The sequence below is a fragment of the Triturus cristatus genome, chromosome 6 (assembly GCF_964204655.1).
Source record: "Triturus cristatus chromosome 6, aTriCri1.1, whole genome shotgun sequence".
Taxonomy (NCBI): domain Eukaryota; kingdom Metazoa; phylum Chordata; class Amphibia; order Caudata; family Salamandridae; genus Triturus; species Triturus cristatus.
This window is the reverse complement of record NC_140589.1, coordinates 1,222,917,675-1,222,933,323: the sequence shown is the minus strand read 5'-3', so window position 1 is coordinate 1,222,933,323 and position 15,649 is coordinate 1,222,917,675. Positions and strand designations below refer to the sequence as shown.

At 43.5% G+C, this 15,649-nt stretch overlaps 1 protein-coding gene across 2 annotated transcripts in view; it reads left to right on the top strand.

Annotated features, from left to right (window-relative positions):
* Positions 1-15,649, top strand: part of REV3L (REV3 like, DNA directed polymerase zeta catalytic subunit) — a 1,079,635-nt gene that overhangs the window by 937,356 nt on the left and 126,630 nt on the right. For both annotated transcript variants that reach the window (XM_085612140.1, XM_085612139.1), the window contains exons 24-25: positions 7,198-7,306; positions 13,725-13,931. In XM_085612140.1, coding sequence (XP_085468266.1) covers positions 7,198-7,306; positions 13,725-13,931 — 316 coding nt within the window. The remainder of the gene's footprint in view (positions 1-7,197; positions 7,307-13,724; positions 13,932-15,649) is intronic.

The following is a 15,649-nucleotide window of genomic DNA, read 5'->3' as shown; positions in this document are numbered from 1 at the left end:
GAGGGTCGTGAGTACTATACCCCCCCTCCCACACCCGAGCCGATACACAAAAAGGCTTCGGTCACGCCTTCGCCTTCAAGCCTAGGCAAGACCAAGGACACTGCTTCTAACACCCCACCTTCGGGCCCGGTAAAGAAGCCTACTAAGCCTGCCGGCAGCTCGGGCTCGAGCCAGCCTACCAGCGGTGCCGAAAAACACCCTTCGGCACCGAAGAAAAAATCGGCCTCCACCTCCACACCGAGCTCAGCACCAAAGCCCTCGGTGTCGAAACTCGCCCTCTCGGTGCCGACCAAACATCATAAGGCCCTTGGCGCCGACACTCCCGTGCCGAAGCCTCTCTTGGCACCGAACAAAAAATCAGAGGTCCCGAAAAAGCACGGCACAGACAAGCCTAAAAAGCCGTTGGCCCCGAAAACCTCGGCGCAGACCGAACAACCAGTGTCGCAAGAACTTTTCACACCGGATCCTATGCAAAAGGCACTTACCAAGGATCCAAAAACTGGACATTTGACACTGTCTTCAAAAAAGAGACATTTGGACAAACCAGCTCCACCTCCACCTCCAAAGAGGAAGGACACTGCTACCTCCCCTTTCAGAGTGCCTTCCCCACCTCCTCCACCACCTCCACCTTCTCCACCCCTGCCTCATCGCTCTTCGACCCTGTCTCCAGACCATGATGATCAAGGGGATCCTTACTACGATCCAGCAGATGTGCCACAAGACCCCACCCCTACTGGATCCCCAGACCCATGGGATGACTATAACAATCTGGACATCCCAGATGTCCTACAGGATGACCTTTATCCATCTAGGCCATCCCCACCAGAAGACTTGTTAGGTTTTCACCACCTACTACAGAGGGCGGCACATTATCACGGGGTAGAGCTACATACTGACCCAGTAGAGGAAGATTTTCTCCTAGACACCTTCGATACTGCACATAGGTCTACTGCTATACTACCTATGCTAAAAGGAGTAATCAAACATGCACCAAAGGTTTTTAAAGACCCAGTCAGGGCTAGGGTCCTAAACCCACGTAAAGAGAAAAAATATAAAGCCGCCCCCACAGATCCTTCATACATTAAAGGCCCTGCACCACTGGATTCCTTAGTGGTATCTACAGCTAGGAAGCGTTCAAATTCTCAGGCGTCCGGCGAAGCACCACCACCTGACAAAGAGTCCAAGCTCCTAGACGCGTCAGGGAAGCGCACTGCGTCACAAGCCGCAAATATATGGCGGATCGCCAACACTCAAGCGCTATTGGCCAGATACGACAGAGCGCATTATGATGAGTTAGAGACCATCATGCACCATCTCCCTGAAAAATACAGAAATAGGGCTAATGAATTGATTCAAGAGGGAAAAACTATAACTAATACCTCTATACGATGTGCCCTAGATGCGGTAGATACAGCCTCCAGGGCCATAAACACCAGTGTCCTCCGGCGCCACGCCTGGCTAAGAGTTTCAGGTTTTAAACCTGAGGTGCAAGCCTCCATATTGAACCACCCATTCGATCAACAACATTTATTTGGTCCAAAAGTTGATGAAGCCCTCGAGAAGATGAAGAAAGACACTGATACGGCGAAATCCATGGGAGCCCTACAGTCACACACTCCTAGGCCCTCTTTTCGCCGCTCTTCCTTTCGGGGCACGGGTAGAGGCTACTCCTCAGATAGCGCATCCACGTCCTACAAATCCCCTCCTCAGTCTACCTTCACAAGGGGTTATCAAAGAGGCGGCTACAGAGGCACTAATAATAAAGGCAGAGGCAAGACAAATACCGCCCGCTCTGCCACACCGCCTACCCAATGACTTTCCCCTGCTCCCTCCAGACCATTCCACTCCGGTCGGGGGCAGAATACAAAATTTCCTTCACGTCTGGGAGACCATCACCTCGGACAGATGGGTGACCCAAATTATTCATTCAGGGTACTGCCTAGAATTAACATCTACCCCCCCCCCCCCCCAAACATTCCACCCAGGCAACGCCCAATGTCACAAGAACATGCCACGTTATTAAAATAGGAAGTAATCTCCCTCCTGCAAAAACAAGCCATAGAGCAAGTCCCCATCAATCAGCAAAATTTAGGGGTCTACTCCCTGTACTTTCTGATTCCAAAAAGAGACGAGACTCTACGACCTATTCTAGATCTCAGACCTCTAAACACTTACATACATTCAGACCATTTTCACATGGTAACCCTTCAACAGGTTCTTCCACTCCTCTCCCACAACGAGTTTCTCACCACACTGGACTTAAAAAACGCATACTTTCACATCCCAGTACACCATGCTCACAGAAAGTACCTCAGGTTTGTAGTGGATGGGCAACACTACCAGTTCAAGTTGCTCCTGTTCGGGGTCACAACAGCACCAAGGGTATTCACCAAGTGCCTAGCAGTAGTGGCGGCACACCTCAGAAGACAGCACATTCACGTCTTCCCATATTTGGACGACTGGCTAATAAAAGCCACGTCCTACGACCAATGTGTGCACCACACCGCCGCTACAATCCAACTACTTCACCAGCTAGGTTTCACGGTGAACCACCAAAAGTCCCACCTGGTACCATCACACACAAAACAATACCTCGGTGCCACCATAGACACCTCAAAAGCCATAGCCTATCCCAATCCTGCCAGGATTGCAAACATACAGGCTCTGCGTCAAAAATTCATACCTCAACACTCTCTCCCAGCAAGAGTGTTTATGCAACTTATAGGGATGATTGCCTCTTGCATTTTCATAGTGCCTCATGCAAGACTCCAGATGCGTCCACTCCAAGAGTGCTTAGCGCGCCAGTGGAACCAGGCCCAGGGGCAACTGACAGATCTGGTGTTGGTGGACGGTCGCACCCATCGCTCTCTGCAGTGGTGGAACACCACAAACCTTTCCAAAGGTCGACCGTTCCTGGACCCGGTTCCACAAATAACCCTAACAACAGACGCATCACTCTCCGGCTGGGGAGCTCATCTGTTACATCTCACAGTGCAGGGCAGGTGGACGCCGCAACAGAAGTTACTCCACATCAACCATTTGGAGTTACTGGCAATCTTCCTAGCCCTAAAATCCTTCCAGACGCAGATTTCAGGCAAGGCAGTCCTCATTCGCACAGACAACATGACTGCCATGTACTACATTCAAAAACAGGGGGGGCACACACTCTCCACAGCTCTCTCAATTACCACAGAGCATATGGAGATGGGCAATTCCGCAGAAAATTTTCCTCCTGGCCCAACACATCGCAGGAGTCCAAAACACCGTGACGGATCTGCTCAGCAGACAAACGCAACAGATCCACGAATGGGAACTTCACCCACAGGTTCTTCACCCGTTCTTTCAGAAGTGGGGGCATCCTCAGATAGACCTCTTTGCCACCCACGAAAACAAAAAATGCCCAAACTTCGCCGCCAGATATCCACACCCATTGTCCAAAGGCAATGCGATATGGATGAACTGGTCAGACAAATTTGCATACGCTTTTCCACCTCTCCCACTAATTCCATTAGTGGTGCGAAAGCTACAACAGCATTCCCTCACGCTCATCCTGGTAGCTCCAACATGGGCCAGACAACCGTGGTACACCACACTACTGGAACTCTCGGTAGTACCACACCAAAGGTTACACCTCTCACCATGCCTCCTAACCCAGAACCATGGAGAGATCAGGCACCCGGACCCAGCTCAGCTCAACCTTGCGATCTGGCTCCTGAGGTCCTAGAATTCGGATACCTTAACCTTCCCCCTGATTGCATGAATATTATCAGAGAAGCTAGACGCCCTACTACTAGGGCATGCTATGCTGCAAAGTGGAAAAGATTTGTTGTTTACTGCCATAACAACACAATCAACCCTCTAAATGTGTCCATACAGCACATCATATGTTACTTGCTCCATCTACAAAGGTGTAACCTAGCATATACATCCATTCGGTTACACCTCGCAGCAATTGCTGCTTACTTACAGAACAGGCAGCACCTATCGCTTTTCAGGGTGCCTGCCATCAAAGCGTTTATGGAAGGCCTCAAAAGAGTAATTCCACCCAGACTACCACCCTCACCTGTCCGGAACTTGAATATAGTTCTCACAAGGCTAATGGGACCGCCTTTTGAACCATTACATAAATGTGAGCTACAATTTCTCACATGGAAAACAGCTTTTCTAGTGGCCATCACTTCCCTTAGAAGGGTTAGTGAAATACAAGCACTCACTATACAGGAACCTTTTCTCCAAATGCATCAGAACAAGGTTGTACTCCGCACCAACCCAAAATTCCTACCCAAAGTCATTTCTCCCTTCCATCTCAACCAGTCGGTAGAATTATCAGTCTTTTTCTCACAACCTCAAACCGTTGCGGAAAGTGCTTTACACACACTGGATGTTAAAAGGGCCTTACTTTACTACATCCAAATAACACAACCTTTCAGAAAAACCAACCAGCTATTTGTCTCTTTCTCTCCACCACATAAAGGCAACCCTATTTCTAAATCAGGGATAGCTAGGTGGATTGTAAAATGCATACAGATTTGCTACCACAAGGCAAAACGAACGCTATCTGTTCCCCCTAAAGCCCACTCTACAAGCCAGATAGGGGCTTCTATGGCTTTTCTAGGGAACATACCATTAGATGAAATCTGCAAAGCAGCGACATGGTCAACACCGCACACTTTCACAAAACATTACTGTGTAGATGTGCAAACCAAGCAACAAGCTAGTGTGGGCCAGGCTGTACTAAAAACACTGTTCCAAACAACTGCAACGGATGCCGGTGGTCGCCGCTAGGGTTGGGTACTGCTATATAGTCTATGCACAGTGTATAATGTGCAGCTCATATGCCTCGAACGGAATATGCTACTTACCAGTATGCATCTGTTCTTGGCATGTAGAGCTGCAGATCTATACACGCCCACCCGCCTCCCCGGCTACCTGTATCCGTTCCAGTCTATCTTATTTAGATACAACACACATGGGTTTCTTTACTGTTATTACTACACTCCATCTTTCCCTGCTGGCGAAAAACAATCTGAGGATGGAGCCGAAGCCCATGCGCAATACGAACCAAAGGAGGAGTCACCAACCTCGTAACTTCCAAAGACTTTCCAAGAGTAAAAACAAACTGCAAACATCCGGGCCCAACACCAGATGGCGATCTATGCACAGTGTATAGATCTGCAGCTCTACATGCCAAGAACAGATGCATACTGGTAAGTAGCATATTCCTTCTTCCAAGTTCATAGAGATAGGGTTGTCCTTCTCACCAACCCCAAATTCCTCCCTTAGGTGGTTTCCCAGTTCCACCTTAATCTGTTGAACGCCCTGTTTTTCTTTCCCGCAACCTGACTAGATTGCAGAATTGCCTCTCCGTACATTGGATTTGAAATGAACCCACATGTACTACAGTGATAGGACTTTTTTGCTTTCTCCAAGCATCATGAAGGGGAAGGCTGTCCCTAAATCAGGCATTGCAAGATGGATTGTGAGATGCATCCAGATATGCTATGCTAAAGCTGAGACTCTGCCCATTCCTCCAAAGCCCACTTCACCCGAAAAAAAGAAGCCTCTATTGCCTTACTGGGGAATATTCCAATAGTTGACGCATGCAAAGCAGCCACCTGGTCCATACCATGCACTTTTACAAAACATTACTGTGCGGATATTCTACCCTGCCAGCAAGCCAGTGTTGACCATGCAGTACTCCATACTTTTTTTCAGTATACTCCAACACACATAGGCTAGCCACCACTTTAGGAGGACTCCTATACAGTCTGTGTGCAGCATGTGTATCTACAGCCACACATGTATCAAACGGAGTATGTTAATTTTCCTGTAAGCATCTACTCACGGCTTGTAGTGCGGTAGATTCACATGTGACCATCCTCCTTCCCGGACAATATGGCTGTTGCAGTCTCTTACTATTTATTTTCCCTCTTTTGGGTGTACATCTCTCTATACTATGCTTAGCTTCACATTCCGTCCTCACCTGCTGTGCAGGAAAACAATCTAACAATGGGGTTGATGACCATGCGCATTGCCAGCAAGAGGAGGAGTCACCGTACCTCATGACTCAAAAGACTTCTTCGCAGAAAAAATACTTGCACACATCCCGGCCCAGCACTAGATGGCAGGATTAAGCACAGCACGTGAATCTACAGCACTACATACCACAATCAGATGCTTACAGGGTAAGTAACATTTTCCCAATGCACCCTTTCCACCCTCAGATAGGGTCAGGCAAATCTATTTCAATATCTTGCTAGTGTATAGGGTTGAATGAAAAATAGAGATTCTATGATAGTTGCTAATTGGTTGCACTTAAAACAGCTCCTTCTGATTTTCCGGAGCGTATGTGGGATGACAAAAGCTATAGTGACTGAAGGATTAGCTTGAGCCCCTTCCCATGGCTTGTTTTTGGTTCACCAGCGGCATCTCGGCGGCATATATTGGCTGTGCAGACATTGCATGCCTTAGTTTCTTCTTCAGAATACCTGACTTATATATCAGCCTGACAAACTTCACAGCCTGTACCAGAATGAAAGGGACAGACTTTTTCCTGATTACATCCTGAACATCTACATAGGGAGCAAACAAAAAAAGATATAACAATTTGAGTACCAATAAAATGACCGACAACAAAGTTAGAAAGTGTAGTTAAAAGTTAGGTTCAAATTTTACCATGAATAAGTGCAAAGCAGCACCTCTTCAGCTACTGCACTGCTTTCTGTCAGAAAGTGGATGTGCTGTTGTACAGGATTAAAAAACCCTAGTCCCAGTTTATGCTCAGTTAACCAATTTAGTGGACATCAGTCGAGTGCCCACACATCCTGTACCAGGATAAGAGGAGCTTTCCTTCGCCAACTAAAGCTTCAATCGTCTACCAAGTAGACAGCCATAGAGCTGTACTGTTAATGTGTTTGTGGAAGCTGATTCCACAGCGCATGACTTGAGAAGGTGGCGTTATAGAAGTAATGTCCATAGAAATAATCCTTTTTGAAATTATCTTCCACCTCAGCTTGTTGTATTACATATTCAAAGACTCCCTGGATTCTGTATTGCTCCATTTATTAACTAGCCCTGTTTTGTATTTGAGAATTTGTATTTATATTTTTTATTACCCATATAAATATCTTTAAACACTTATTCAACAGTTTCATGTTATAGCCAGTTTGTAACTTTTTTGTGTTTTTTCTTTTTCAGGTATGATGAGTTTAAGTTTGGCTGTTCATCGCTACGTGTTCCTCCAGACTTGCTTCATCGGATTCGGCATGATATCACAGTATCACCTGGTGGAGTTGCATTTGTTAAGGTAAAAATATATATTTTGCAAATAAAACCAAATTTACCTCTAATTTGTTTGCACTCTAACTGCAGTTTTTAACAGTATCATTTCAATTGTCAAATATTGACGTTTCTTTACATTTGTTCTCATTGCATTTGCAGGTTTGTAGCGTGTTGTGGATTACATCCTGTGCAATCTTTTCCAATCATGTGTTGGTTTTGGAATATTGCACTATGCTTTCTTACAAATATGTGGTTTCTGTTTCAAACTTCCATCAAATGATTCTTGCTCACTTCCCCTGAAACCAAAAATGCACCAAGACACAGACTCAACTCAGTTTTATTTTTTCTGACAGCTGGCTCGGAGTTGTTTGCAGATACTCAGTGTATAGACCATATACCACTAAAGAATACTGTGCACCAGATAATGAAAAGACTTTACCAAAACAGTTGTGGAACTGCGTGAGAAGATACATTTCAACAATGTCTGTTCAACTCAGATATTGAAAGGGCAGGTTCATGAGAATGATTTCTTTGGGGTTCTTTTTGGAAAACACAACCTTTACATTTTGTCCAAATTGTTATAGAAGAGCCCCTTGGTTTCACAGTCATCTGGGCTGCAATTTGTGTTTACCAAGACACCACAACAAAACTTACAGTTGTTTAGCGCAGTATGTATTAATGGAACACAGGACTCTTAGTCAGCTTCAGGTGCTGTTGAAGCAGAGTAAGGAAAATGCTAACATTAGCTATGAAGGTGGAACAGATGGAACCATCTAGCATCCTCGATCTATACGAGGAGGCAGTGACCCAATCCCATTTCTGTGACCAGAATTTTCTGTCTGAGACGAGGAGAAATCTCCCTCATACAGAGCATGTTTTACACAAAAGACATAAAACCCATTAAAGCGGAAAATGCAGTTATTTATTACATACATGTAGTATTGCAAAAAGATTCCACAACTGACTTAAAGCGGATTAGACCCAAAGGGGTTTTAGCTCCAAGGCAAAGGTCATGCTTGATAAGAGTATCACACCTGGATTGAAGATCAATCCTGAAATGTGTTTGACTTTATGAAATACATTATCATTGGACAGAAAATTTGAAATGCAAAGAAAATGGCCATGAAAATAGTTTCCAGGTTTACTGTGAAAGGTACTTCGAATCAGACTGATGAACATGCTCAAAGGAAGAATTGACAGCGAAAAATAGATGTAGTATATAAGAAAACTCATGCTCTATCTGCAAAAAGGGGAAACAATTAGGTAGGTGGGTGGGTGTCCAGGCATAATATCATTTATAAAACTTAAAGCTTTTTGTATACCTAAAAAGTCCAGAAAGAGTCCATAGCTGAAACAGACACTGTAGTTTCTACACCTCCAGCACTTTTAATTGACACTAATAAAGATTAGGACTAGGAGAACTTAGATCGGGACCATACAGATGACAAGAAGCAGAATGACCCCTAGAGTAGAAGAATCCTGGAGAAGAGATTAAGTTGGAACTCTACCAGTCAACACCCCTTCACAGAACGATCAGCATGGATGATGATCTCCCTATTAAGAGTTAATCCGACACAGAAGACAAATCAGTTTTTTCCTATGATAAGGGGAACAGAAGGATAAGAGCTGTTTTACAACTATGCAGAGGAAATTTAAGGCAATCCCAGTAGCGTTTAAAGTGGAGCTCAAATTTAACGCAGTGCTGCTTGACCCTACACTTGTAATGATTTCATCAGTTTCTGTAGTCATACATACTGCTGTCAAACAATCTTTTGTGCAGCAAACAGAAGAAGATTAGAGCCGCTTGCAAAAAAATACCAGTAAGAGAAACAATGAATTAGTGCATTTTCAATTCACCAGCTCGGTTCAGTTGCTGTGATAGACATGATGGGAGAAAATGCTGGAAATGGAACAACACATTTCAGAGCCACATTGTAATAGAGCTGATGAAATTGTACAAGAATGGAAGACCATTTCCATTGCTAAAATTTGATGCACAATTGATGCTGAAGACACTGCCAGTAGACAAATTAATACAAGCCTCTTGCTCTGCAGAAATGCAGAACTCACAATATCTGGTTTTCATCATAAGGTACAGTAGCACATGCAAAGTATGCCATTTGATCGGAAGTACATTTTCTGTCCCAAAATAGATTAAATGCTTGAGAGAATTATAAATGCTACAGGAACTCTTAAATCTGTGTTGACATTACATCAACAACACCTTTATTACAAAAAGAGTTAAACACGCAAATTGACAACTGGCCAAGGCAATCTTATGAAACTTATCAATAAACAGCAACAACATTACTGCACTGAAATCCAGCGAATGCCATTACGTTATACACCAAGTAAGAACGGTGAAAACAAAGAGCACATATCATTGCTTTTGGGAGAGCCTGCTAGAAAACAGGGCAGCCAAGGAAGCAGAATGGGTCATGGAATATATTTGATTTGCTTTCTGAACCCAATGATTCAAACACCAAGACCAATCCTAGATTTAAGGTGCCTTAACTTATATGTGAAGACAATACATATGAAAACTAAACTTTAGAAGTCATCTACCTACCTCAAGAGGGAGATTACTTGACATCATGGACCTAACAGATGTTTTCTTCTATGTCTCTGCAAGTTTCGCTCAGCTTAAATGTCTCGGGTTTGTGGTAAGTGGCAAACCTTAGTAATCTGAAATAATATCTTTCATGATAAATTCAGCTCTTGGAGTATTCACAAAATGACAGTCGGTAGTGGGTAGTGGCAGCACATCTGCACTGATACCAAGTTTATGTCTATCCTCTTGGTAAAGAGGACAATTAGGAAAAGATTGCAGAAATGTCAAGAGCACAATCAGTTGACTATTCAATTACTACACAAGTAAGATTTCACAACAAGTCTCAAGAAATCCCAATTACAATTACAGCGGTTTCGATGTTTTGTAGGGTCCACAGTTGAGTAGAACGAAAGGCTTACCCAAGAATGCAAGTGCTGGCGTTTCTTGCATTGGTTCTCCTTTGCCAGATGTCGCGTTCTCCAAAAATGAGAAAGGCAATGACATTTTTGAGAATGAGAGCTCCATGTATTGCATTCATCTCAGATGTACGATTACAAATCCATCTTTTACAGAAATGCTTAACTTCCATCTGCCGGTGACCTGGGAGGATCTAGTTTTATTTGTGCCTTAAATGCAGCACAGACCCAAGTGGTAGAAAAATAAAAATGTTTACTGGGCAGTGTGTTTCCATACAGCTATGAATGCCTATTTCTGTGCACAAACCTCTAAAATAGTATTGGGGATTCATATGCTAGGAATTAATATTGAAATATGTGAGAGGAAAAGGAGACTTAATAACATATCTGTGTGTCAGAACTAAAGGCAGTACAGTTAACCCCGCAGGCTTTGAAAAGCGACTTTACCTCAAGTTTGCGGTGTTGTGCACAAACAGCATGCCAATCATGTATTGCCTTTAAAGGGAGTCACTCACTCTCTTTAGTCCTTAAGAAAGATACAGTGGATTTAGCAGTGAGTTTCTTGCTGTCAGATACAACTTTTGGTAAACCATTGGTTGGGTGTGTTCAGTGGCTTTGCATATATCTTGAGCTGAAATCAACAACATATTCAGGAACTGTTTGGACCCTGCCATGTTTCTATTTAACAAAACCTGCTTAAAGCGTCATTGCTTCTTATAACCCTGCAAAAGATTCCAGAAATTCCCATTAGATAGCATCTTTGTTTGATGAAATGAGCCAAGTTACCTGCACTTCCAGCCGCAAAAAAATCTGTGTTATTGACAATATCACCGTATCATGGCCAGTTTGTAAATCTTAAATCTAAATTTATTAACAATTGGAGCAAACTATGCTAAGATTTATCTGGAGCCCTAAGCAAGCGACATAAAGTCGTAAAGTATGTGTTGCCTATTTCTGTTACATGATTTGTATTGGATGAACAAAAATGCATACAGTTAAAGGCTAGATATGATGGACGAAGCGCTTTAAACTTAGAATCCCAGAATATCTTTTACTATACCAAGTATGCAAATAAAATACTACTTTATGAATTTTGAGAAAATAGGTTCCTCCTCCTTTTTCTTACATTACAAATTTTGTTTAAAAAATGTTCTTACAGATTATGAGACCTGCAAGTAAACTGTGAATGCGCCTTCCAGTGCTCGGCTATGTCTCTAAACCTTACATGAAATCCTATTTCTAAGCTGGCCTTGCTAAGTGAATTGTTAAGCATATTTAGGTATGTTAGGCAAAAGCTTCACAAAACCTACAGAGGGACTCCAGCATGATGTGGGGATATACAGGACAGAAAAGAAGCAGAGGTTGGCCAATAGGTCCTAAAGGCTTTACTTACTATAATTTATTCTACTTTTTTCAAGCTACCATTTTAAATAGGGAAGTACTGCTATAAAGTCTGTGCACATCATATGACCTACAACAGCGCAACCTCTTAACAATGACTTTAGAGTTTCTGGTGTTTAAGATTCTCAAGCAACTCTTGGTTTTACTCCATATGCATAAATGTAGATGAAACATTATGTTCAGTGGCATGTGTGGCTGTAGATAATCATGCTCCGCATACTTCTGCCATGTAGTGTTGGGCTCTGATTTGTACAAGTTGTTTTCTTCGAAGAATTGTTTCGATTCACAAGGTAAAGTGACTCCTCCTCTCAGTGATACTGTGCATGGGCATCAACTGATTTGTTAGATTGTTTTCTCTCCACCATCTGGTTCAGCCGTGTGTGCCTCTCCTCTGTGTTCGACTACCGGTCGGTACAACTTTTCCGTCCTGTTTTCGATGGTATCATTCATGCAATCACGCCTTTCCATTCCTACGCTGTTTAAATTTGTAGGTTCAGTTACCCACCTATTGCCCCTCAGGCCTACTCTGCACGTGCACCATAGGCACGGAAAATATTTTCCTGATGAGACTGACACCTTTTTGATTTTGCCCCCAGTGTCACACAAAGTACCTGCACACGTATCAACATCTTGTGTGCAATCTCTGCCTTTCGCCCGATCACCGTAAATCCGATTGGACGCCTGTATGTCTTTCCACTCGAAAAGTACTCTCCGGGATCAGAGGACACATCGGCTGGAAATGTCTTGTAGCTGCGAAGATGACACATTTTTGGAGAAGAGCATACATCAGAGGAAGAAGAGGCCTTGGAGATTTCCTGCTCCGACGTGGAGGACGAGTTGGAGTATAACCTGCTACTTGGGCAGTGTGGGAGTACTATCGACCTTCACCCTGTCCCTCCACCTAAAAAGACTTCCAAATTTTAACCCTTTCCATTACTAGAGGTCGCTGAAGCGCCACTGCCATCTGGCCAGAGTTGAATCTGACAAGACACTTCGACTGCCTCACCCTCGGGTCTGGCACCAAAATTATCTACCACGGTTAGATCCTCTGTATCGGCCTCGGATTGGACACATACACCTGTATCCTCCCACTCTTCGGACCCGACCCAGCCTCTGACTGCTTCTGCCTCGGTGCCAGCCAAGAAACATCTTTCCGCTTCAAAATCTTCGGTTCTGAAACTAGCTGAACCTACCTCGTCAACGCACTCCTCAGTTTCGGACTCATCAGAGACGAAAATTTCTAAACATTCCTCAGTTTCTATGTCTCCTGTTGAACCTCTCTTCAAAACTATAGATATTCAGCAAAGAAAAATCCAGAATCAACAAGGAACTGGAAGAATAGTGGCCTCCCCTCCATCAAAGAGACAATTGACTTTTGAACAGGGTTTGGACACTTCTGTGCCACAAAAAAGAGGTAAAAGGAAACTGCTACCAGTCATACTCCTCAACCTCCTCCTCCCCCACCACCACTATCTCCACCTCCAACTTCTCCTACTTCCTCATGCATCTCCACAGCATGATCCAATAGATGCTGCACCTCCAGGTTCGCCTAGATCACACACTGTGGGTATGGGGGACCCATTAGGAGACCCAGCCCAACTCCAAACTCAACACTAAATGACAGGAGTATGCAGAGCATGTGAATCTACAGCACTACATCCCACAAACAGAAGCTTACAGAGTAAGTGACGTAATCCTCATGTATTTCATATTTATGTTTCGCACACTTGCACATACACATTTCAGTATGGTGTGAGGGCGGGGGATTGAAACATGATCCAAGATTGAGTCAGTCTCATGGTGCCTTATAGGTTTCAGGCTATGTAATCAGGGCTGACTAGATGTTTGCAAAAAAACAAAACAAAGACTTCAAGAAAAACAAAGTGTAATATTTCAAAACTAACAGTACATGGCAGGTGAGTGCCAGCATGTGAAACAACAACACTTAAGCCGTATACTGATTATTGCAGGTAAGTAATGTGTAATTTTTTTCTGTTGTTGGTTGAATAATTTTTTTGTTCTCCAAGCTTAAAATGTTGGAAACCACTCCTAATATTTTGTTGCTATTGTGTTAGGCTTCTGTACGAAAAGGTGTGCTACCGAGAATGCTTGAAGACATTTTGAAAACTCGAATTATGGTGAAACAGTCAATGAAAAGCTACAAACACGACAAAGGAATCACACGAATGCTTGATGCACGTCAACTTGGTCTCAAATTGATTGCAAATGTTACTTTTGGCTACACTGCTGCTAACTTTTCAGGACGAATGCCTTGTATGGAGGTACGTTGTGAAATAGAACTACCCAGTATCACTTAAATTAAGCAGTATATTGTTTATTGCTTGCTCATACTTTTACTGTTTGTATATAGAATACATTAATGTTGCTGTTTTCAGAATTCAAAGCGGTTTGGAATTGTTTGCTTAGGTATATTTTAAATAATTACAAAATCTGCATTATATACAATTTTTGCTTCTATTCTTTTGCATCTTAATATCGTTTACGAAAGCTAATGTTTGTAGCATGTGCATCACAAGCACTGCACACTTTTGGTGTTGGGCTCCTACATTTGCAGGTTGTTTTTCTTCAAAGAAGTTTTCAGTCTTGAGAAATCCTGTGACTCCTCCCTGAAGTTCACAATGTTCCGGACAAATACTCCACCTCACATTGTTTTCTCCGCCATCGGGATTGGACATTAATCTCGAGCTCTAGTACAGTCTAGCAACAATCGCTGTCCGTTCAAATCCAATTACTGGATTTTCCTGCTACATCATTGAGAGACTCCTTTCTTTCAGTCTTCAAATTCGTCCGCTCCAGTTGGGTTAAGAAACCAGGTCATAGAAGAATGCCTCTAGTGGGAGTGGGTTATTGCAAACACTTAATTCCAGTTCTGTGCCTCAAAGCAGTGATGTACTAATGATCCCCCTGGTCACTCAAGGTCTTCAGAAGAGTGGTGGGTTATAGGGTTAGTAAAGGTGGTGAGAGGGTTATTCCTTCCTAAATGGGAGGAAATAAGCTCAGGCAAGTGGGTCTTTTCCGTTATACAGCAAAGATACTGTTTGGAGTTCCACTCCACCAACATTACCACCACAATGTCATTTAATCAATCAGGAACTGCTTCAAGAGGAAGTACCAACTCCTCTAAGCAAACGAACCATTGAACTAATAGCCACACATCAGTAGGGCCAAGGAGTGTACTTGTACTTCCTCCTTTCAAAGGATTGTACCCTTGTGGTCTATGCTCAGCCATAATCCGTTAACCTAACGGTTAATCGTATCTGAGCATGTCAATGACCACTCTAAAGGATGCCATCCCCACTACTCTGCACAGGGGGCCACTTGGTGACTCTCCACCTTAAGGATATCTAGTGTCACATCACCTTCCTTCTGAGACATCTTGTCTACCTCAGGTTTGTGGTCAGTGGAGAGCACAACTAGATCAAAGTTCTAGCTTTCATGGTTACAGGGGCATCAGGGGTATTTACAAAGTGCCCAGTGTTGGTCAAACCACAACTATGTCGCAGCACCAGTCATGTATTTCCATATCTGGACAATTTTGTTGATAATAAGCAGCAGCAGTCCACTGTCCTTAGGACACTCAGACAGCAGTGTCACTCCTGCACAAGCTGGGCCTTAGTCTACACCAAAAAGTAACGTTTCTGCCCTCCGGAAATCCAGCCCTTCTTGTGAGCAGTATCTATCAGAGGCAAAGACTCTCCCAATCAAGAGAGAGTGATGGCATGCAAGAGTTGCTAAATCTTTTGTAAAAATCACATCCTCGGTTGGTGAAGAACGATGATAAAACTGTTGGCAATGAAGTCCTCCGGTATATCCGTAATGCTGCACATTTAGCTGCCCATGCACCCACTTCACCAAAGTTGCTCCAGGCACTCGTCACAGCAATGAGACAAAGGGAAGATCTAGTTTTGGAGTTTAGCTCATTCTCACTTGGTGGAACAAAAAAAAGGTGTTACTGGATAGACAATTTAGGGCCCACTGT